Here is a 23,786-nt window from a genome sequence, read left to right as displayed (position 1 = left end):
GCGAGGTGAAGGGCTGTGAGGGTGTGTGTGTGCAAGCATGTAGGTACTCCTGCAAAGAAAAGAGAAAGGGCTAAAGGGGGGGTTGCCGGGAAGCGCGGGGCCTAGGGAGGTTTGAGCACGGTGGCTGGGTGTACATAACAAAATACTGGGAAAGGCAAAGGAATGAACCAGAAAAAGGAAAAAAGGAAAAATAAAAATAAAAAAGAGGAAACCAATAATGAGAGAATGGAAGATCAATTACTTGGTTTAGACTAGAGAGACCAAAGAAACCAAAGAAACCAAAGAGAGAGACCCAAGAAAGATCCAAGAGAGACCAGAGAGAGACCAAAGAGAGACCAAAGAGAAACCAAAGACCAAAGGGAAGATCGGGAGTCTCGGTAAGAATGGTACATTCTTATGTAAGAAGGCAAAATTACTGGGAATTGGACCAATAAAAAGGGGAATATGTCAAATATACACGTATACTGTAGTATTACCTAGTATTACCTTAGGAATGGTCCACTAAAAAGTCTCAGGCCAAATTTCTCTTTTTCTCTCTCTCTCTTTCTTTTTTTTTTTTTTTCTGTTTTCTTTTTTCTCTTATTCTCTTTTTTTATTTTCATGTTAATTTATCCCGTGTACAACCGGTCCATGCTTGCTCCCAGCTCTATCACACCTGTGCTCGCGTACTCCCCGACTTGTTAGCCGCTGCCAATCACTCATTGGTTCATTCTCTTATGGGGTTTTGTATGGACGGGTTCGGAGATAACTAATTATTTAGCATGTTCGCGTCTTTTCGTGTTCGAGAGTCTTGGTCTCATCCCGCGTCTCCCCTGCAGCCCACTGTTCCGGACGACTTTCCTGTTTATGATTCAGGGGGGATATCTCATCATACTTACTCCATACTCCATACGGAGTACAGGGTATCCCAGTGATGGACCAATTTGATAGTTCAGGAGCCTTGGGGGAGGGCCAGAATCCTATCTTCTAATTCGTTCGGCTTTTATGCACTGGACTTCCCCCCAAGGTATTTTTGCTGCCTCCTACTTTGGTAGAAAAAGTACTGGTACATGTACCTCTGTCGGTATTTATGTCCCGTCCAAACGCCCCTGTGTTAAGCCGAGCCTAGAGTGGTATAGTTATATGTTGTATACACTTATTGTTAGCCCCCAGTGAGCAGAATTGGATGTTTCACTCAAAACACTGTTTGACCTATCTAGACGTGACAAGCCTCACGTAAGGTGGCATGTAGTTGCACTTGTGATCTAGTGCAGTAGGCTAAAGAAATCGAAAGTGCAACGGGCCCCAGATTGGCTGGTGGAATTGGAATCCATCGGTCACTCGTGGCGCCCCAACGGTCATCCTTTTGAGAAAAAGCCGAGATGGTTTATATCTAGAAATGTGCACACTCCTCACAAACTAGGTATAGAAGAAGTACAGAGCCCACGGGTAGTCTCTTTAACAGTAAGCACGCACGGAGCACACACCATTAAGTGGACGTCTCCCTTTAGACGCACCCATGCAAAAGACATCCAACGTATTGAACTTCATCCCGGAAAGATCATCGGACTCTCACAGGGAGATTTTTGGTCTATCACACCACCAGTTCACATCCGAAACCAGGCAACTTGGGTAACCTCCAGACTTGCCTACAACATAGGGACGATCCAAATGTGCTATTTTAGTGGCAAACCCACGGTCAAGCTGAAAACCAGGCGTTGGGTCATCAAATCGTGGACTTTCATAAAAGGAAATAGTTGATCGGACAAAATTATAAATCCAAAAAACAATATATATATATTGAAAGAAAGAAACTGCTATCTCACCCCTCTCTCTCTCTCCACTTTCTTGGTTTCTGAGCCACCGCCACGGAAGATGTTTCGTTTCTAGAACCCCCAGACAGAGAAGGTGGATTTGAACAAGGAAAAGTCCACTGTGTCATAGTGCTCCATCTTGTCAGACGATCCATGCTGTTATCGATGGATTTTTTTTTGAAAATTCCAAAGTTGCTTTGAACTAAAGACGACTACTCCGTACTGATTGGCGAATTACTAGAGTGACCCCCCGTCTTTTACTATTTTGGGCCAAGGGTGTGTTTATTCGTCACAGTCATACAGAGACAAAAAAGAGAAGCCCAGCCTTGGAAGTCAGCATCAAAGGTGTTTGACTCGGAGCTTTGTCCCTTTTTTTTCCGCCCTTGATCTACATTCGCTTTTTATCTTTCTTCTCTTTGGTGGGTCAGAAATAGAAAAAAAAAAAAAGGAGTCTTCTAAAATGGACTCTTAACCTTGCCATCCCGGTTGCGGCACTTCATTTTGACTTGTGCACAATTCCCGACAGCTCCACAAGTTACCTATCGTCTTTCGCGGGTGAGATTCCTCGGCACAGTACGGAGTACGGAGTACTACCTGCAGAGTTCACCTGGGCACTGTCAGGCTATTACCGATCTTTTTTTTTTGCCTCTAATTATTGTACAGAAGGTGTGGGGGGAAATATATATATTTAATTGCTTTTTTTCTATGAAAAAAAAAAAGGCCCTCCCTTGGAAAGGATCAGGTTTGGAAGTATCATCCCCTGCCACCACTGGTGTACCCTTGGCGCATGCAGTTGATTGCGACCGCTATGATCATGATATTCCCTTCGGCAGAGTCATAAATTCGAAGGTGCATCGTCTACTGATATCTGTGTCAACCTGATGCACACGGAAATCATCCGAGCCCACATCCTCGACCTTATGTCCGAAGTACCGCCATCACGTACCAGTCCCATGTACAGTCATGGGGCACTTGGGAACATCTCCGCAGCACTGTGCGCAGCACTTTCCACAGAACCACACTTCAATGTTGCCTCTTGATTGGGACTAAATATCCAAAGTTTCCGGTACACGCCTTAATGGCGGGCAGATGGTCCCGTACGAGAGCGAAATCTAGAATCTAACCCTGGTTAATAATGGTTGGGAGTGCCCAGGTGGCTGATCTAAATTAGCAAAGCTGAAGTCGATCACTAACTTACGTTGTAGTCCTACAACTAACTATATTGTATGTTGTATACTATCTCTAGTTATACGGAGTAGCTTCTGCTATAGTATAATAACGGTGTAAACCAGATATCCCGCTTACTCCGTACTCAGTCTTGACTATCACAGGATGTCTCTGGCTCTATTACGCGTTAATCCGACATCATTACACGGCGGGGCTTGGATTCCGGTGCAAAGCCCTCCGCGGCATCAAGTTCCTCCGGAATTTTAAATTGCTGGGAAAATATTGTGGCATTTATATTGTAATTTCGTTTTTTTCTTTTTTCGTTTTTTCTATATTTCAGGTAACCTATCTTATGCGTCAGTCGCAAAGCAAAAAAAAAAAACACCCTCCAAAAGTCTACACTTTTGCGAAAAACACTTAGGATCTCAATGCCGTGTTCAACCACCTTGCTGTGCCTCTTACCCAGCACGGCTCCTTGCATGTTTCCTATCCTTGCGGTAGCCCTGCAAAATACTGAGGGCAATGTAAATATTAAACAGTACGGAGTATAGAAACCCTTGATCATTGCCTCGATATCACATAACATCACAGGTAGTATTCTGGTTTCGCTATCGGCGCATGCACACTATCTGGTATTTTCTCCGCTCTCGCAACCTTGTAATGCGCAGGTTACAATGATCAATGTCATTCCGGATTATACGCGGTTTGGATGCGCCCGGGGCTATACATTTTGTTTTTTTATTTTCAATAGCATAAGGCACGGCAATTAATCATCTCTTCCTAGCGTCATTTGATCCACTCCCGGGATGAAGGAGACGGCATGCAAACATCTCCAAAGGGGATCGCCACTTGAACCGGTCGAAGATGGAAGGAATCTTTGGGATTAATTCTTTACTAGACCCAACATCCAGGTGGAAGTTAGCGAAATTAAATTGGGGACTGGAAATTGCAGATCCGGTCCTTTGGGTGTCAATTACATCGTATAGATTGTCACTAAAATGTTTAATATTAGATAGTTTCTCCATGACGTCGGAATCCGGAGTACAACGTTCTGAACGGAGTATATTGTACGCCGTATGTGATATGTGATATACAGTATGCCCTCGAAGTTGTTCTGTGGGTGAAACTGCTTGGCACCTAGATCCATGGATTATTTCTGGCGCTGCAGTCTCACGATAATCAGATCCATTTTACCCAACTGCACGCCACCTATAGGGGCTGCCTTCTCTCTCCCGAGTAGTCATCGACACACTGCAGTAACCGGACCTTGACCTCGACCGAAAGCGCGCACACTTCATCAAGGGCAAATGGGCTCGGGCACACAGGTGACAGAACGGGGTCATCTCGAGCCATCAGTTGATGTCTTTTTGAGGCTGATCGATTCTAGACTTCAGCCCCCCATGTTAGAGCGGCCAAGTGCCAGAGGTACTCTGTAGAGGGGGTGGACGAGTCCACACAACCCACATGCTCGAAAGGGTTCAAAGACAAAGCAAGTTGAGGGGCAATAATCCATCATTATGTTTTTTTGTTTTTTTGTTTTTTAGCTTTTTCACTTTTTGCTTGACCCCAGCACTTATCTCGGAATCTATGTTGTATCGAGATTGTGCAAGGCGCCCCGAGCACATCAACAAAGCAAAGCGCTGGTTTCGGCGCTCGCGCTGAGATTAGCAGGGTCTTGAATACATCCAAAGACTGTTTGCTTTCGTGATTTGACTTTGGCAGATTTCAACATCTACCGCGCGTTGACTCAACGGAGCCTTGCTCGGGGTAATCAATCATCTTTTTGCCCCCCGCTCGGTGGCTTGTGGGTAGTCGTGATCAACCATCAATGCGGTATTGACGGTGTAGAAACTAAAATCTGCTGTCTGTTGCAGCCGAGCCGGTTGTCTGCGATCATATAACGTAGTCAGAGTCTAGAATCATTAACTATAGGAGTCTAGAATCATTAACTATAGTTAATGTACTCGGTGCACATGTCAGTGTAAAGTGTGATAGGATCTATCACGTAGTTTTGTCTCAGGGGTCGCCTTGAACGTCTACGCTTACCTAGGTAGTTTTCGATGCTTAACTAATAATAATACTAACTAGGTACGTTACCTACAACAGAGGGGGCATCGGTCTCGGGAGTCTAGAGCTCCGATAATAATAATAATACAGGCGTAGCGGTCACGACTCGACGATCCCAGTCGGAACACCAGTCTGCACTTCCCGACATCCGACACAGGAAGTCAATTATTCTGCCTTAAGAACGACGACTTAGCTTTGTTGCTGTGAATGGTGGAGTAGTCAACGCGTACAAAATCTAACCCGCACCCTTTTCTTACTATGGAGTATATTTAGTACAAAGTATACTCCGTACCCAATATCACATCAATGATATCCCGTCTACGTCCGGGAGCCACTTGTTGTTTTCACTATTTATGGGGTTATTTTTCGAGGGAAATGAGACAACTAAAATAAAAATAAAATAAAAAGTGTTTCAATGTTTCAACTCAAGTAAGCCGTCGTATGGGAAATGGCTCGTCTTCCCCGGTCCAAGATGTGTTGCAATGCCAGGTACAGTCCCGAGGCAAGCTGGGCTTGTTTCCGCAGCCAGTAACACTGTACTCTCTTGTATATTGTAGATGTGGAATACAAATATTCAATAATACCAGAGCCAACATGAAACTTAAGAATAAATAAATAAAAATATAAAAAGAATACGGATATACGGCAAAAGAAACCTTGGGAAACCTCAGATTGTCACTTGTTTGGATTTTATGTGGATCAGACTACCCTCGCCTGCACGGCACCGTGGATGAACAGCACATATGTCACAGTCATCGACATCTCACAGATCGAATCACCGTATTTCGAGTATCCCTTTGCAGATTCGACTTTCCGAGGTAAATGACGAGAATTAACCGCGAAGATCCAAAGACCTGGAACCAATCGTATTCGAATTCGCTCCATTATCATCATTTATTGCGTCTCCAAATCTACAAAGTATACCGGTTGAAACTAATAATCTTTGACCTCCCGGGGTTGGTGGCTGACGACGCCTTTGTCCTTTCAAGGTCTCCGAGGCAGATTATTGAGACATGGTCATAGCCGTAACCAGGGAACACAGGCCAGTGGCGGGTTGGTGCTTTTGACGTAACCGGTCTCTGACCTTGTTCTACTCAACTTCTTCTTCTTCTTCTTCTTCTCTTCGGTAATCGCGGATTGAGGTCAACTCTGATCAACTTCCAAGGTTTCTTTGTTCGCCGTCACAATTTTTGCCGTGACGGGTTTATTCAATCGTGCCATTTCTGAAACTGACCCGGGTTTTGCTGGTCGGATCATTCCTTGGACTCACATGGAATCGACTAACCTGGATGGGATGCACACCATGACATACTGTTGATTGATTCCTCGTTTCTGATTCAACTGTTTCAACCACAATACGCCAACGACTAACGACTAACTAATACAGGGATATTCTCATGTGGTCTAGCCTTGCTTTAAAAATGCGAAGAGTCTGCTTAACGTCAGCTCAACCGATGTGCATGTCTCCCCGTTAACGGCACGTGGAGACTGGTTCCTCGAGGCAAGCTGCGATACGATTTGCATCACAGCGCCACAACACAACTTGGGCCTTTCAGATGACTCAAGAAGAATCAAGCAAGAAACCAGATCTTCATGGATGAGCATTGTTTGTCTATGATGCCATCAGAAAGCTTGACGGAGTCTGCCTTGATAATTCAAGTAATGCCCGCCTCAATTTCTATTTGATATCTACTCCCCATCCACTTATCGGACACGTTAAAACCAGACATTGCAGATCAATGGTCTGTGAAATGGAATATTTGATCATACCCATTGATATCAACTCTGATCTCGATTGGCATTTTCATTCTATGTCTTGTCTCTTCAAACCAGCGAAGGTTCCCTGTCGACAGATCCACCCATCAAATAAATGCATATAATGCACACTAGAACCAACCGATCAACGCCTATGGAAGCAAGCAAGGCAGAAACAATCTGACAGACAAGGCGAAATCCTAATAAAATCCAATCATACCCGGTTCTACGTCCAGATTCTGCCCAGAGATTCAGACACGAAGACAAAGCACCCTAACATCATAATTCGGCCTTGCTATAGCCATAATGGAACCTCACATTTCCCGGTTCCGAAATATCTCATGAACCGACTGGCTATATTCTGATCTCGCAGTGCGGCTATATGTATAGTTCCCCCGTAACACAGGCAAACGGACCCCATGAAAACCCTAAGCATAGGCGTTGTCAGATCTGACCAGACAGGGCCGATGCAAAAAAAGGAAGTACAAGGCAAGATATTCCATACACCGATCTGAACCGCATCCTGCATACTTATCCCTTGAGCACTCTCCAATGAAGATATGATACTTCGTCCGACACGGAGACACCGATATACCCAACCAACCCAGATGCAATCCAGATGGACGCGTAGACAAGCAAAGGCGGAGCAAATAATCAGCAGAAGGGCGATATTATGCTTGTACCCGCATGAGAACACACTTGTACACTCGTCAGGCAGGGTTTCAGCCTACTTAATAGATAATCTCTCCACTTACAGGCTCCCAGCACTGCTTACTTGCATACTTGCATACTCTGTGGGCGGATAGGCGGCCATTTACTAACGCCGTCATATTTGGAATCCGTCCAGGCTGTCGCTCGTAGATACTTGTAGACTTTGTTCGATGTTGCATCTAGGCTCTACTGCTACTAGACCTGTCATGCTGGATGCATTGTTTGTTTTTCTTGTTTGGGGTCGGGGACCGTGGGCTTGTCTTCCTCTATAAAAGAGCTTGGGACCCCCGTTAGATTGTATATTGTGCTACGCATATCATATCACATGCTTTTTGGTCATTGGGTTGTTGGTCTTGTGTTCATGCTGACGTCGGATCTCACGGACGATATCCCGTGCAGGTTTGGACTTGATATTGTCTTGTTCTAGTGGCAAAGATGGCATTGATCTTGATGTCTGAAGGTCTGTGATATCAGATCATGATGTCTCGGTTGATATCCTGGGTTATACGTAATACACATTTTGCTGACACTCTAGGGATCTGATGTCATATCCTTTCGCTGATTTGAGCAGAAATGAGCATCGGTAGGTAGCTACCTAGGTAGTTATGTATTGGTGCAAACATTGAATTGACCAATGAAAAGGCGGCTCCTGGGTGAACTTATCATATTACGTAGCTTACACTATGAAGAGGACATCTGATCTTGACATCACCTGATACTTTTCTTGGTCTCACTTACACTTACATATTTGAGACATCCTGATTTCTAGCTACTCCGTAGTCTTCGAGCAGTTGTTCTCTCTATGATGCGTCATATCGGAGCTAGTATTGAAACCCTAATTGAGACGAGAATGACCGGGAGTGCGATTGATAACCTCACGAGTACATCTAAGCTCCAACGATGACCGGCCGATTTTGGCCGAGGTTTCCTGTATAGTCAGGCCCATCGGGATTGCTATGTTGTGAGGTTAGATGGAAGAAACCGGACCAGCGATGAGAGTGGAGCTTCGAACTTCCCCGGATTTTACCATTCGATAGCTTTAGCGCGAATAACGTCAGAGGTTGCCCTATTTATGCAGAAGTGGCTATTCCGTATAGCGAGAGCACAGTTATGTGGAATAGGGATGCGGGTAATACCGGTTGATAATCGGAGAATGCCGTAGGAGCTTGGGAATTGGAGGTGGGGAGGGAAGGGGGAATATTGTGAAGCATTGGGGTTATTGTCGTAGAATTCGAATATCAATTCCAAGATCATTGAAGACATCCAACATATCTCAAAGTCGCATAATTTTACCCCAAAACATTGACCGATAGACCGAGTTTGAAGTTCCCCCCCCGGTTAATTTCTCCTCACCGGGAGATTGCTTGTCCCCTCAGTTCTCCAATTTTATCGTCTCTTTTTCGCTTTTTTTTTTTTTTCTTCCTTTTGGCTTGTGATATTAACCAATTAGGAGGTTATTATATAGTTTGGTCGGGAAATAATTACCAGTTTCTATATGATTTATATGATATAGCTGTTCAGAGTAACTTATATACTAATAAGTAATTGAAATGATCAAATTGGCAAGGAAAAAAAGTGACAAATGTATACAGTACCTACATATACTATCATAAAGCACGCAATCAGCCAAGTACTAGGTACACGGCCACCCCCTTTGGTCCGGGTACACCGATTCGCCCAAAGCAGCAACGCAATGATGGAGCTTATCAAATCTTTTTTTTCCTTCTTAAATTATTCAGTCACCCTTGAGATTTCATCCTATTTGCATTCACTTTGCTACCTTTGGTGCGCCCTATCACAATGGCTGGCACCACGCTAGCAATTCGCAAGATGGCTCCGTCCATCATGCAGCTGTCGTCGATGACGCGCAGGTCGATGTCGACATCGCAGCTTGCCCTTCGCGCAAAGCCGATGCGGTCTACCCAGGTTTCCCAGTCTGTGTCGCGGATCGCTCGTCGTGGCTACGCTGATGCTGCTCCTTCGCCTGCCCCGAAGCCCAAGAAGCGTTTCAGAGCTCTGCGTTGGGCCTGGCGGTTGACCTGGCTCTCTGCCATCGGTCTGACCGGTACTGTCGCATACAGCATTTTCGATCTCCGTCAACCCCCGGACCAGGCCCCGCCTGACCCATCAAAGAAGACTCTGGTCATTCTCGGTATGTGTCGGTCGCGATCGTTGATCCCCTATGGCCGAAGTGTCGCTAACGCGACTATGTTCGTTCAGGAACTGGCTGGGGCTCCGTTTCCCTCCTAAAGAAGCTTGACACCGAGAACTACAACGTTATCGTCGTCTCCCCCCCGTAACTACTTCCTTTTCACCCCCTTGCTGCCCTCATGTACCACCGGTTTGATCGAGCACCGCTCGATCATGGAGCCTATCCGAAATATCCTGCGCCACAAGAAGGCTAGTGTCCAGTTCTACGAAGCCGAGGCCACCAAGATCGACTACGAGAAGCGGATTGTGTACATCAGTGATGATTCGGAAATTAAGGGTGATATCTCGCACACCGAGGTTCCCTTCGACATGCTTGTGATCGGTGTTGGTGCCGAGAACGCGACTTTTGGTAGGATCCTCTCTCGCATCTGAAACGATGCATTTTTGGACTAATTTTGGTGACGTGTAGGTATTCCCGGTGTTCGTGAGAACTCCTGCTTCCTGAAGGAAGTCGGTGACGCCCAGAACATCCGCAAACGTATTATGGACTGTATCGAGACTGCCTGTTTCAAGGATCAAACCGAGGAAGAGGTCAAGCGTCTGCTGCACATGGTTGTGGTGGGCGGTGGCCCTACTGGTGTTGAGTTCGCCGGTGAACTGAAGGACTTCTTCAACGATGACTTGAAGAAGTGGATTCCCGAAATCAAGGACAACTTCCACGTCACTCTCGTCGAGGCTCTGCCCAATGTTCTGCCCATGTTCTCGAAGCAACTGATTGACTACACCGAATCGACTTTCAAGGAGGAGGAGATCTCTATCCGCGCCAAGACCATGGTCAAGAAGGTTACCGACAAGTACATCCAGGCCGAGGTGACCAAGCCCGATGGATCCAAGGAGCTTGAGACTATCCCCTACGGTCTTCTCGTCTGGGCCACCGGTAACGCCGTCCGCAGCGTCGTCCGCGACCTCATGTCCCAGATCCCCGCTCAGGCCGAGTCCCGCCGTGGTCTCGCTGTCAACGAATACCTCGTCGTGAACGGTACCGAGAACGTCTGGGCCGTCGGTGACTGCGCCATTGCCAACTACGCCCCGACCGCCCAGGTTGCTGGTCAGGAAGGTGCCTTCTTGGGCCGCCTCTTCAACACCATGGCCAAGACCGAGGCCCTCGAGCAAGAGTTGGAGTCCCTCTCAGAGCGTCAGTCCCAGGCCAAGGGCGCCGAGGAGCGCAACCAGATCTTCGACGAGATTCGTGAGCGTCAGAAGCACCTCCGCCGCAACAAGCAGATCGGTCCCTTCCAGTACTCGCACCAGGGCTCCTTGGCTTACATCGGTAAGGAGCGTGCCGTCGCCGATATCAGCTGGCTGAGCGGCAACATCGCCAGCGGTGGTACTATGACCTACCTGTTCTGGCGCAGTGCCTACCTGAGCATGTGCTTCAGCAGTAAGTTCTATGTTCTATCCAGTACTGATTGAGATTCACCACTAACATATAATCCAGCTCGCAACCGTGTCCTTGTCTGTGTCGACTGGGTCAAGGCTCGTCTCTTCGGTCGTGATGTCTCCCGGGAGTAAGCATCTTCGCCCGGGTCTCGATGATCTTCTGTAATATCGCCAGCCATACTATTTTCTTTTTGGCTATTCAATGCCTTCACTGACACATTGACTGTGCAATGTATCCCGCTACGCCCCCCCCTGATGCCATCCCCCACTATCCTTGTCTTTTATCTCTCTTTGCACCTGTGACCGTGATAGACATATCCATTTTCCATCTTTTTTTCTTTTGACACACTTTTGGTGCTGCAATTGGTCCCGGCCAGAGACAAAAGCATTAATTCGCGCGTCTTCTTTGTTTCGCTTTTGAGACTGTACTGTACGCTATAGGAATACATAGACTGGGTCTGGGATTGTTGTATTGGATCTGTCATTTCCAACTATGAAGTGTTTTTCTTCCTTGGATTGTGTAGCGCTATCACACTGCATGTTTGGATTCCATCTCTTGATCGCTGGACGACATTCCATTCTCTATTATGCATCACAGATCTCCATCCTCCTCGTCCGGAAGAGGGTATTCACCCCCCGTCAGGAGAGTGCGTTCCCCCGTCAGGAGAGTGCGTTCTCACGCTCTGCAGGCGCACTTCCCAACTCCGCACCTCCCTGTGTTTTCTCGATGCATAGACCACATCAAGATCGATATCTCCCATCGGCGATTGAAGCCCTCGTACTAAATCCCACGTCCAAGTATCCTCACCGAATTGCGGCCAAAGATGAGCTTCAAGATACGGCGAGTTCCACGTATCAAGCACGACATCCGTCTGCGCATTAGCCGACATCATCGCTTCGAGGTAGTACGGTTCCCTATCCATCTGGATATCCGGATCACACCTGATAGAAAACCTCTCCAGGCCAGGATGGCTCCGATGCATCCTCCAGTAAAAGAACGCCGCCGCCTCATCCGAGGACCTGGCAACCAGGTCGTAAAGCATGTTCATACGAAGCCCACCATACTCTTCCAATGAGATTTCCCACCGGCGCAGACAGATCTGGTTGGTAGAGATCTCGGTCTCTTGGCGGTCTACCCAACCCAGCGACATTGCTGGGGGTTGTTGGACCAACATTCGGCGCCAGCTTGCGCTTGGATGGAGCCATGCGCCGTGTTTGTCTAGGAATTCTTGCATGTCTCCAGCCCCGAATGCGGTATTGCGGGATGATTGGCAAACATCGGGAAACCAGTATGGAAACTTTACTGCTAGTAAGGGGTTTTGTCGTGGGATGGTTGTCTTTGGTAGGGTGGGTTGCTTAGGCTGGAAGAATAGGGCTTGCTGGAGTATCCGGGAGTCCCGAATGCAATGAGCCCAGCGTTGACAGACTCTTTGGGCGAGTAGGAGTGTCTGTTCGTCGTTTACCAATATCAGAATGATCTCTATGAGTTCTTCGGGTAAGTTGTCTAACCCCATTTTCGGACATTAAGTGTTTGTAGAAGTATGTTGGAGAAAAGACATGAAGTTAGTTCAGCGGGGTACTTTCGCGTAGGGAAATGGGTCTAGCTACATAGTACTGTATAGTGGAGCTATTGTCCAGTGGATGGTGAAGGGAAAGAGGAGAATATACTAAACATAGTACTATAGAAGCTCGATAGTTGAAGTCTAAACACTGTAGATTCATTTAGATGATCGCATTTATTTGTTTTGATATCAGGGCTTCACAAAGCTTACTTAACTATAGAGAGACATATATATATATATCTAAAAACAAGAGTGCTTTCAATCCTTTACACATCCCAGCACCTTACTTTCGTTTGCCTTTTCCCTTGACTAGATGAGATGGCTTCTTAGGAACCTCAGGTGCCCAGCGTTTAGCCCTTTTCGCCGCAGGCTCATCGGTATCGTCTGCTGGAGCAGCCCGTTTCGCATCGACTTTCGATCCAGATGCCTCCGGAGTAGGAGGCGATGTAGGCGATTTCACTTCAAAACGTCTAATGGGACTTTTCTGTGGCATATCATGTGTGATGAAGTTCTCTACTTTCCCACCCCATGTGGTTATCACCTGCTGGCAATTAGTGCAAGGTGGAGTCATTGCATCCAATGCTTGCGAGTGGCTACATGTGCCATCTTTGGGTAGCTTTCTTAATATCACCGCAATGCCAAACACCTCCTCACCAGGGACGCGGTTCCTAATTCGTTAGCATGGAACGTACAGGAGGTCAAAGGTATGGACTCACCGTAGGACATTCGCGAGAGGATAGGTTTCTGCGCAGTTTCCAAAAGGAATAGCATGGCCCCCTCGACTCGTTAAATCTGTAGACTCGAATTTTATTCCTGCTGTGTCAGTTTTCTCATCGCGGAGAACATTGAAACGAGCTCGTTGTAGAATTTTGACCCAGCGGTTGTCCTGCCCCTCTGGATTGCGATATCCCGCAAGTGATCCTCCCAGGTGAAAGCGGCTCTGCTTATCCTTTTGCTCTGCCCAGACGCACGAATACACCCACGGCATCATCGGGGCTAGTTTGCGACACCAATTGATGTACATTATTGTGAGAGGTAAGTAGAAATTATCCAGTGTGGCACCTTGGGGTGATGGTCCAATAAGGGAAATGAACCTACCTAAAAGGTCAAAGGGACTCCAATATGAAACACCTTCATATATCAATTCATCCAACAAGAAATACGATTCATCCTCGTTGGCCGCTGCTGGGTTAACCTTCCTCGAAATCGCCTGGGGGTTGGAGGGTTCAGACTGATATCTGCTCCCATTTTTGCTGTAAGAATCTGATTAGTTGACAGAACACAAAGTCTAGCGAACATCCAACTTACCTGAGATCGAGAATATCGGTGCGTAGTCTTTTCAATTCTGATACGACCCCCCGTTTCACTCCATAGGTGGGACTTTTGTCTATAACCTCGATCATGAAAACTTTGATCTGGGCATAGTTAGCTTTTTGGTTGTTTTACAAAAGAAATTGAACCAGCTCACAGGTGTAGCAACTTACTTGTGTTAGGCTCCAGGCACGTGCCTGTGTCAAATTCACGTGACCATTACAAGCCAGCAAATATTCGGTGGAAGGGGTTGGGGCTGTTGACATTGTGATTGTTCTATTGTACTATTGTCCTGGGTAGCCCTAGAGCTTTGTGGGCAAGTCACCGTTTAAATAACAATCTCATACTGGGAACTCGCGCCTTTGTCGAGGACATGATGTTAGTTGGCATGAAAGAACGTCAGTTGTGCACAAAATAGCGTAGATTATTAAAGGCCAAAGTCGTTGAATATCCTGAAACGTGAAGATCCAAGGCGTACTATTATAGATCTGCCTGACCATAAATAGAAATAGCGAACAATAACAGGGGCATTGCGAAAGAAAAATAAAACAAAATACCTTTTTATAAACTTACATGGTTTCTTTGTTGCCTTTATTACATAGCCCAAAATATCTCTACGATTGTTCCCACGCCATTATAAAAAGCCTGTCTACCTAGGCATATTCTTCATTCCTGACAGTCTGGAGAAATGGGTTCAAAAAAATCAATTATCCGGTCAAGTTGACCCGAAATATGCTTGGTATGAACTATGCTAACCTAATAGGAAGCGAGATACGAAGGGTTGATGGAGCGATTGGTAGTCTCTGCATCAACGAATTCAATGTACACGTTGTCCATCAAGGCATCATCTTTCTCGTTAACCTTTAGGTTTCGTAGAAAGGCATGACAACGAGCATTTTCAGTAACTGCTTTCTTGAATTGACATAGCACAATCACCGGTGGTACCACAACACCAGCTGTCTCATTGAGATCACGAAGTGCTTCCTGGAATTTGCGTACAAAATTGGTCGCAGTTCCATTCTTGAAACGAAGATCTACCCACTTGGTATAGCGAGCGTATGATTGCTGGTGTGAAGATGCAGCGTATGTCTTACGCAGCTTCTTAAAAGCCTCATGGACATCGGTGATTTGAGACACAAGAGACATAGCCTGAGGACCGAGGGTCATCCGTAACTGAATACAAGCTCTGTTGTTGCAGGATCGCCACTTGTTGCATTTGGCATTGTGTTTCTTGCGAAGTGCTTCATTCAATTCAACAAGCCCTTTGACCCGAGCACGGACTTCGGCAGAGGTGATTGTGATATCAACAGTCTCATCACCGGCTGCATCCCGCGCTTCTTTAACAAGTCCCTGTCGTACCGACTTCGAAGTGGTATCGGCATATGCTGGTGGTGTTGGCATAGGAATCCCAGTGGATATCATATGCGTGTAGTAAGAGTTGTTAACAGTAAGTGCTAGATAGAGAGCTGCCTCCCAGTCTCTGAAATTAGACTGTCCTTTCAATTTAGGGACGCTCTTTGAGATATTAATCTCATTGTTGTTGACTTCGAAATATTCAATGTCAAACGATTCCTCCATGACGCCTTCTTTAGCACCGAGGTGCACTTCTTCTTCAGCACTGGGGTGTATGTTAATGGCGGGGTGTAGGTGTGGGTTTCGAACGGTGGACGGCTTGGCAATTCGACGGTCGATGGTGAAGGACATACACTGTAGATGGAGATGATTGAACGGATCAACCAATGAGATGGCAGTCGACAGGCTTGAACAGCCAATGAAATCTCTGATTTAGAGATCATCCACAATGGGAAAAGCTTAATTATGAATGGAAGGGGTGTTTGTCTTGTTTGAATCAAACTGCTATGTTAACGGCCTGGCGCGTAATCTGGTACTTGCCAGCCAAACTCCCGGGTAGGTAGAATTTCTACAGATCAATAAAGGAGAAAAGATAATTCTAAGGAATAGAATATCGAGTTTGTGATGAACGGCCTAAAGCTATGTACATCGACTTCAAAACAAAACATCTAGAGATACATACTATCCCAAGAGGAAGGGGAAGGGGTAAGGGGAGAAGATGGCTAAACATGATAAAGAGAGTAGTGATAAGAACACTAGCAGAGGTATCGAAACTCCAGATTGAGAAGGAAAAAAAGAAACGAATGGTTCACACAGACAGAAGAGGGAAGAGCAGAAAACTCAAACATCGGATATTCTAGAAAAGGTTCCAACGGCTTCGCGTTTCCTTTCCAGGAGGCGCACGCTCTGGTTTCCTGGCGCGGCCGTCAAGCTGTCGGATGCCTTCGATCTTCTGCAGAGCCAGCTCCAGCAGCTCCTTCTTGCGGATGATGTCCAGGTGACGGCGGATGCGGGGATCCTCGCGGGCAAACCGTTCGACCTCGTCGTCTGAAAGGTGTCGTCCAAGTCTTGAATCAAGCTCACGTGGGAAATTATAGTAGAACTCAGATAAGAGCTCGACGTTGAGGAATAGAACGGCGGTGGAGGTGAGTTTATCTGCCACAACATCCAGGAAGACCTCTGGGCAGTAGTACTTGTTCTTTTGTGTTGCGCATTGCTTGGACCGGACGGCGAGCAGTCTCATCTTGATAAGATCCGCTCGGTCCCGAAGGAAGAGGCCTTCTCGTCCTAGATAATATATGTTAGTGCCTGTAAATAGAAGAAGAGGGAAATACTAACCTCTCCCCAACAAGGCGGCACTGAAACCACCCGCGCCACCTTCACCGTTACCCTCTAATACTACTTCGCCCTTTCGCACTCTGTCAATAAACGAGACAACGTCTTTGAGTTTTCGCTTTCCAACAATCTCTTCTACATGTTTCATGGCCGATTCGCACGCCTTGAGCTCTTCCTTGAGCACCTTGCCCACGTTGTCTCTGCCTTTGGCCCATTCAGGGTCTTCGATCTCGATCTCAAATTTATATGGCTTGATGCAATTTTCGACCTGATCGCTGGTGCTGAAGAATTTGTCATTTAGGATGCTGGTGCATGCATCAATGATCTGTTTGTGAGCACCAGGGTGAGAGGCGAACGTAGACGAGGATAGAAGCGAGTCCACATGGTTGTTGAGAGCATTGGCGACAACAGTCGTCGCCAACCGACCAATTCCAAGCTTTGTTAATGATGAGGTAGAAGCATCAAGCTTCCGGTGCCAATATAGCGACTCAGGATCGGCCTTGGGGAGATCCTTGAGGGGATCTAATTCCAGCAGTGGAGGATCCAAGTCATCGACTGGCTTGTTCCAGTAGCGCTGCGCCAGAATGTCCATGACCCGCTGGTCCAATTCTGCTTTGAGCATCTCCCGAACCTGCGGTCGCCCGAAGCTCTCCGCGAATGCCTTGAAGGAGTGCTTGAAAGCATCGAGGCTCTCAGCCAAGTGGGACTCCGCGCTCAAAGGTCGGTCATTATATTGAACCTTGAATTCATAGGTTGCCTCTTCAAGCTCTTGGCTGATTGCATCCCTGGTTCCAGATAGGCTAGATGACATGGTCTGCTCAAGAACCTGCATTAGCGTTTTCCGCAGTGTCGAGACACCAACTGAGACGTCAGAGTGGGGACCGAATTCATTCGCATGCGCAGAGAAGTAGGCATGTTCATTCTTGAGAATCGCGCTGGTGATGTTTCCAGAGCCTCTAGAAAAGAGAGCTGTTGTCTGAGGAATCCGGGTAACAACACCCACGTAACCTAACCGAAGGGGGTATTTTTTATCGGAAAGGACATCGTGGCCACGTTCGGGGCTGACAAGATCCATCTTCGTAATCACACCAATAGTCCGTTCACCCCTAGGGTCTACTCGACGACTGGCTCGAAGTGCTGTCGAGTTTGCCAGGTCAACGTCAGCAGCCGAGATCGCCAAAATGACATTTGGTGGCTGAATGTATTTATCACAAAGATCGGCAATCTTTTGCTTGAGCTCTGGGGGCTGATCTCGGCCTGCAACCTGGATATATCCCGGCAGGTCGATCAAAGATAGATCCGGAACGTTGGGGGAATATATCGTAAGCTGAATGGGATCGTCTGTGACACAATCCTTTTCAGGAACGGCTAGGTTCAGATCTGTGAGTGTGCGCTGAACTTGAGAAAAATCCGTGATCTTTCCGAGACCTAGAGCCGGGAATTCACCGTATTCTGCCTGAGCGTTGGGGGTGTTGACCAACGTGAGCTCGATTGGCCGCCGAGTCACCATGTTCAAGCCCTTAGGCAAAAACTCATGGCCAACGATAGCCTCAAGAACTGAGCTTTTGCCCGATGATTGGGATCCAATCACGACGATCGACGGAAGAGTGAGCGTGCCGGACTGGCCGATGGTCTGGAGAATATTTCGGATTTCGATCATTTTGCGTGTGAGCAGCATCATTTGGTCATCCTCGGCAGCATCTCTCTCCGGCCGTAAATCTTCCTCCCCGGATTTGTCGTATCCAAACGCCGTAGTAGTAGCAGCGGCAGCGGCAGCAGTACCAGCCCGACTTTGTTTCGGCTCTTTGCCTCCACCACCAGATGAATCGCCCTTTCGAGACTCAGACTCCTCGTCGAGACGTAGGATCTTCTGCAGCCAGTCGGGTATTTCGATGTCTTCAGTCGTCTTATTCCACCCGCGTTGTGTCTGATCTGTCATGTCCTGCAGTCCTTGGAATAAGGTCGAAGCTGTGTTCCCCGCGGTCTCTGAGGCCTGTCTGAAGACATCCATCGCATAGTTACCGGCCTCTGTGAGATTAAATCAGCTTGATATTCTGCCTGTAGTGGGCTTTATTCACGAGGGACATACGAGTTGCTTGGTATTGGAAATAAGCTAGACCCGCGATTGTTGCACCGCCGAACATAGCCGGAACCCTGACAAGCTTCAATGCCAGCTTCGGAAGCATTCGAGCAAATGAAATTGATCGAACAGCAGGGAGATTGTGGATGGCATTTGCGCCCACTGGCCATGCGCGTCCTCTGAGAGCAGCGCCACCATCTGCGCGTAAAAGGCCGCCGGTCCGCGAGCCTGCATTATGAATATGGCGAGTTAGGTGACCGTTCCGCAATAACGGTCCTAGCCGATGGGAGAGTATCCTCCCACTCATTATTGTTGTGGTAACATTCAATAGAAATGAAAATAAAAGTGATGGGCTCGTAGATTACCGGACCACTGCACATGTGACATCAAGCATAACTAACAGTCCCCGTGACTTGCGCAAGTAGCCGCGTAGCTTCCCGTAATGTCACAATCACGTGGAATATGACGTGCTGTGTAAGGGAAGTTACTTTATTCTTTTTTGTTGATTTTGATAAAAGCGATCCTCCCTTCTTGTAATCCGTGGCAAAAACACAGCTCGAATATATTATTGTTTGGTTGCGAGGCCGTGGTTGACGTTTGGACATCTCACCGGTTCCCAACTGGCGGTGACTCTTCATCTGTCCCAACCCCCATACATCCTTTGAACTCTTGTTCGAATTACAAGTTTGGTGTACATCCTGAAGCTATTAGTGAAGTTGGAAGTGGGATTTGATACAGTGTCATTCCAATTGCATTTGATCCAAATCAAACATGTGCCGATTCCTCGTAAGGTCCATCCCTCCAAGCATTGGGCCTAAAGCTAATATCTCGGTTAGATATACAAAGGGCGAAATGAGATTCGTCTCAGCAAGTTGATAACCGAGCCAAGTCATTCAATCCTTACTCAATCATACGATTCACGCCTTAGACTGGTAGGTTATCCCATCTCGCTGTGTCAAACCTACATGGTCAGCATATCGCAACCCACTAACATGTAATATCAAGGACAACCGCCGTCCTGTCAACGGTGACGGGTTTGGTGTGGGCTTCTACACAGATCCCAAGCTTGGACCAGAACCTTGCATATTTACTTCAACATTGCCCGCCTGGAATTGTGAGAATCTAGAGCGACTCGCTGCAAAGACATGCTCAGATCTGATTTTTGCGCATGTGCGAGCAACAACCGAGGGCGCTCTTGCTGAGAACAATTGCCACCCGTTTCAGCACCAGTCTCTAATGTGGATGCACAATGGTGGTATCGGCGGGTGGAGCTACATCAAGCGCACGCTGGCAAGCTCACTGGCCGATAAGTGGTACCTAGGGGTGAAAGGTGGCACCGACAGTGAGTGGGCATTCGCCCTGTTCCTTGACCTGCTAGAAAAAGAAGGAGTCGATCCAAGCTCTGACCCCGGTCCCGAGGGATTCGGACAGGCTCTTCTACGTCGTGTTTTGATGAAGACCATTGCCAGAATCAATGAAATGGTCAAAGAAATTCCAGGGAAATATAATGTCACCGGAGTAGAGACTCGGAGTTTGTTGAACTTTGCTGTGACAGATGGCCATACTGTTGTTTGCACTCGGTACATCAGCAGCAAAACAGACGAGCCTGCCAGCTTGTATTTCTCTTCTGGTACCAAGTGGAAGGAAGGTGAAACGAAAGGACACTTCAAGATGGAGCGACACGATAAAGGTGCCGATATTGTCCTCGTGGCTAGTGAGCCCATCACCTTTGAACGACGTGAGAATCCTTTGCCTCTCTCACTCTCTCCATGTCTATGAATACATACTAATTTTATACAGACAATTGGGTGTCAGTCCCAACCAATTCTGTTGTTACCATTCACAAGCAGACCGTTATGCTTCATCCAATTCTTGATGAATTCTATGGCGAGAATCTCAATCACGACCGCTCCTCCTGCTTTGCTGTATCCAAGGGACTTGTTAGCACCGCTCCGGGGAAAACTATCCCACCACCGGATACAAAGGAACCTTGCGCATCTTCGGTAACTGGCAGTGCTATTGGAAACACCAACAGTGGCATGGAAAGCTTGCGGTCTGGGCATGTCACCGAATGTGCCGTTTCACACTAAAACGTTCAGCCAATCATTCTTGGAGTTAACCCTGGAGTTCAGCCATGAAATTGAAAGCATTGTCTTAATGTGGCGTTGGGAATGAGACAAATGTGCTGGATATCCGGGTCAATTGGAGTTTATAGGTTGGAATGCAAGCGTTTGGGTCAATGTGGTCTTTCGGGATATATAATTTGCAGCATCCAAGAGTCAACTGAATATCAAGTTCAATTTGGAGGAAGTACCCCTCAGCCCCAGTAAAATCTACAATATATTCATAGTATCCATCGAACGATTTCTAGTTAATAGTATGTTGCCCAGGTGTATAACTATGTCACCCTGTCACGTGCTTATCGCCATGACGTAATTAAAATCAACACACCTCGGGAGTAACAGTCTCGGCTTCCTCCGCTTGGTCGAATCACTCCCTATGTTTATTTTATAAATATGGCTGTCTGAGAATCTCAAAATGAGGAAAACTCTGCTACTCGTCTTTATTCACGGCTTCAAGGTACGCCAAATGCCCGCTTGCTCAAGACCCAGCCACCCCACAAAGAACAGATTCCAGCTCAGAGAGATTCGAATTTGGCCTAGAAACTACATTGACTTACCAAATTCCACTACAGGGCGGTGATGATACCTTTGACACGTTCCCTGAGCATTTGCGGGTCCTCGCTAGCAGAGCACTTCCTGCGGTCGAGGTCGCCACTGCTGTCTACCCCAAGTATGAAACTAAAGGTGACTTAAAAGAATGCGTGGCAAGATTACGAGATTGGTAAGACTTGGTCTAGTTCCTTATGTGAATGGATACGAGCTTTGCTGACTGACGGTACTTGTTATTTACAGGCTACAAGACACTGTGATTGATCTCGAAGTCGCCAACCATACTGCATCGCCTACCGTCGATCCCTCTGTCCATGTTGTTCTTATCGGTCACTCAATGGGAGGAATAGTAGCAGCGGACGCTCTCCTTATGTTGGCAGCGGAACAACCAATTCCTCGAAATCCGTCTTCAAATACACAGTCCGGGTTCACGGATGACCCCGAATCTATCGTGGAACCGGGTACTTTCATGTTCCCTCACATACAAGGCGTGCTGGCATTTGATACCCCATTCTTGGGAATAGCACCAGGAGTCGTGTCATACGGCGCAGAAGGACACTACCACAATGCTGCAACTGCCTACAACACATTCTCAGAGGTTGCAGGATTATTCGGCTACAGTGGAAAAGGTAGTGCATCAAACCAGGGGACCACCCATGCACCCCCGCAAGAGTCACCCAAAGTGTCGTCTTCCACATCCGACGCCGCCGCGACACCTTCCTGGCAACGATGGGGTAAGTATGCTATGTTCGCCGGCGCGGCTGGTGCTGTTGCCGCTGGCGGTGCAGCCATGTATACACAGCGCCAGAAGCTCACTGACGGGCTCGGATGGGTATCATCACACCTTGAGTTTGTCGGTTGTCTCGCGCGTACGTCGGAATTGCACCAGCGTCTCGTGCGATTGTCGAATGTTAAGGAGGAACGTGGAATCGGGTGTGTGAACTTTTACACATGCCTTGGAAAGGGTGCGACGAGCTTGGTGGAAAACACATCAGCAAACAAAACATCCTTTAGTCAAAAAATCATCAGGTCGAAGAATAGGACATTCTGTGCATTGCCAACGGAGGTGGAACGTGGCGAGGAATCTCAAAGCCCAGGACTTCTGTGGACCAGGGCAGTGAACGACCAGGCTGCTGACGAAACCAACGCCCATGTCACCATGTTTCTGTCCAAAGAGAATCCTGCATTTTTTGAAATGCTCAGTGAAGCGTGCGCAGTCTTGGTCCAGTCAATAGACAAGGGCTGGTATAATTCGTCGACTGATCCGGCCAAGAAAGACGATATCAAACAACCACAGGCAACACGGAACACAAAACCCAAAACAGATGGGGACTTTATGGATGGTGGTGATGTTGTCGTCGTTGACTGAGTTCGCAAAGCTCGATTCGAGCATGACGCTCCACAATTCCCCCTGTTTTTATTACCGCTTTGGGACGTTCTACAAGAACTCTACCCATGGTCCCCTCCCCTGATCGGCAGACCACTTACTTAGACTTCGGTCGCATGCACTGCACCACTGCACCCTAGTGCCCAGCGAATAGTATGCACGAATTCCTGATTACCATGGTATCGTGATTTATTCTCCGCACGCAAGGAAAACCCCAACGGGCTTTGATCGTCCCGCAACTTCCAGAACGAGGCGTCGCCGCCGCCGTATTCGCTCCACTCTGCCCTTTCTAAGCTGTCATGCCCGAAGTCGTCCCAGTGGGCTCTTGGTTCGTTGTGGAACGTGGCAGTGCTGACATATACCACTTGTTTCACTCTACCAACGATCGTCTGCCTACTGAATAGCGATCACATCCTTGGAACCGGGGTGACGTGGCCCCGAGATGTTCGGGGTTTGCTCCGGCCGTTTTGCAGCGCCGCAAAATGTTACGGAAGGATGCATTATAATGCATGGTAACACTTTCAAGTTTTTCATTTATTTCACATTATCCTCCAGATTCTTGTTATATAGCCTGTGTCTAGAGGTCTAGTGCCTCGACAAAGATGACTGACGCCACCTTCTTCCGAAATGAACTCAGAACTGGGCTGAAACGGAACAGGCGAAGTCCGAGACATACAACAGGATTAACATTTTATCTCCTAGGCCCCCACACTTTTGGAGCACGACATGTATGTGTGATCGAGATATAAACAGTGCAAATTGAGTTCAAAACAGAATCCTTCCGATCCCGCTAGCGGTAAATGGCACCACTAATGTAGAGAGACCTCCATGCCAAACCTTGATCGGAATAGCCCGGAAGAGCAAAAGGCGAAGGATCTCCGAATTCGTCAATTATTGTCGTCCTGTCGATAATTAATGTCTAATTAATGTAATTATGGTGTGATGAAGTAACTTATAACCATGCCCTAAAGGATGCTTTAACGCGGTGACATGGTGGAAGCA

At 47.3% G+C, this 23,786-nt stretch overlaps 8 protein-coding genes across 8 annotated transcripts; 4 read left to right on the top strand and 4 right to left on the bottom strand.

Moving 5' to 3' along the window:
- Positions 1 to 9,293: 9,293 nt before the first annotated feature.
- Positions 9,294 to 9,793, top strand: N7516_004067 (uncharacterized protein; the record flags this gene model as incomplete). The annotated part of the gene is made up of 2 exons (XM_057216787.1): positions 9,294 to 9,645; positions 9,714 to 9,793. 2 exons carry the CDS (start codon positions 9,294 to 9,296, stop codon positions 9,791 to 9,793), a joined length of 432 nt encoding a protein of 143 aa, XP_057078670.1.
- A 64-nt stretch (positions 9,794 to 9,857) lies between these two features.
- On the top strand, positions 9,858 to 11,216 carry N7516_004066 (uncharacterized protein; the record flags this gene model as incomplete). Its single annotated transcript, XM_057216786.1, has 3 exons — positions 9,858 to 10,053; positions 10,114 to 11,085; positions 11,143 to 11,216. The coding sequence occupies 3 exons, from the start codon at positions 9,858 to 9,860 to the stop codon at positions 11,214 to 11,216; spliced, it is 1,242 nt and encodes a 413-aa protein (XP_057078669.1).
- A 497-nt stretch (positions 11,217 to 11,713) lies between these two features.
- On the bottom strand, positions 11,714 to 12,598 carry N7516_004065 (uncharacterized protein; the record flags this gene model as incomplete). Its single annotated transcript, XM_057216785.1, has 1 exon — positions 11,714 to 12,598. One exon carries the CDS (start codon positions 12,596 to 12,598, stop codon positions 11,714 to 11,716), a length of 885 nt encoding a protein of 294 aa, XP_057078668.1.
- A 331-nt stretch (positions 12,599 to 12,929) lies between these two features.
- Positions 12,930 to 14,223, bottom strand: N7516_004064 (uncharacterized protein; the record flags this gene model as incomplete). The annotated part of the gene is made up of 4 exons (XM_057216784.1): positions 12,930 to 13,314; positions 13,363 to 13,899; positions 13,955 to 14,061; positions 14,131 to 14,223. 4 exons carry the CDS (start codon positions 14,221 to 14,223, stop codon positions 12,930 to 12,932), a joined length of 1,122 nt encoding a protein of 373 aa, XP_057078667.1.
- A 490-nt stretch (positions 14,224 to 14,713) lies between these two features.
- Positions 14,714 to 15,661, bottom strand: N7516_004063 (uncharacterized protein; the record flags this gene model as incomplete). Its single annotated transcript, XM_057216783.1, has 1 exon — positions 14,714 to 15,661. The coding sequence occupies one exon, from the start codon at positions 15,659 to 15,661 to the stop codon at positions 14,714 to 14,716; it is 948 nt and encodes a 315-aa protein (XP_057078666.1).
- A 505-nt stretch (positions 15,662 to 16,166) lies between these two features.
- On the bottom strand, positions 16,167 to 19,032 carry N7516_004062 (dynamin-related GTPase MGM1; the record flags this gene model as incomplete). Its single annotated transcript, XM_057216782.1, has 3 exons — positions 16,167 to 16,597; positions 16,649 to 18,673; positions 18,735 to 19,032. 3 exons carry the CDS (start codon positions 19,030 to 19,032, stop codon positions 16,167 to 16,169), a joined length of 2,754 nt encoding a protein of 917 aa, XP_057078665.1.
- A 464-nt stretch (positions 19,033 to 19,496) lies between these two features.
- N7516_004061 (glutamine amidotransferase subunit DUG3) lies at positions 19,497 to 20,815 on the top strand (the record flags this gene model as incomplete). The annotated part of the gene is made up of 4 exons (XM_057216781.1): positions 19,497 to 19,511; positions 19,562 to 19,657; positions 19,731 to 20,463; positions 20,526 to 20,815. The coding sequence occupies 4 exons, from the start codon at positions 19,497 to 19,499 to the stop codon at positions 20,813 to 20,815; spliced, it is 1,134 nt and encodes a 377-aa protein (XP_057078664.1).
- A 448-nt stretch (positions 20,816 to 21,263) lies between these two features.
- Positions 21,264 to 22,766, top strand: N7516_004060 (esterase/lipase family protein; the record flags this gene model as incomplete). Its single annotated transcript, XM_057216780.1, has 3 exons — positions 21,264 to 21,305; positions 21,421 to 21,569; positions 21,641 to 22,766. The coding sequence occupies 3 exons, from the start codon at positions 21,264 to 21,266 to the stop codon at positions 22,764 to 22,766; spliced, it is 1,317 nt and encodes a 438-aa protein (XP_057078663.1).
- Between the last annotated feature and the right edge of the window lie 1,020 nt (positions 22,767 to 23,786).

Source organism: Penicillium verrucosum, assembly GCF_028828655.1.
Source record: "Penicillium verrucosum strain IBT 35672 chromosome Unknown utg000001l_segment0_segment0, whole genome shotgun sequence".
Taxonomy (NCBI): domain Eukaryota; kingdom Fungi; phylum Ascomycota; class Eurotiomycetes; order Eurotiales; family Aspergillaceae; genus Penicillium; species Penicillium verrucosum.
Note: the sequence above shows the minus strand (reverse complement) of the source record. Positions and strands in the feature narration are given on the sequence as shown.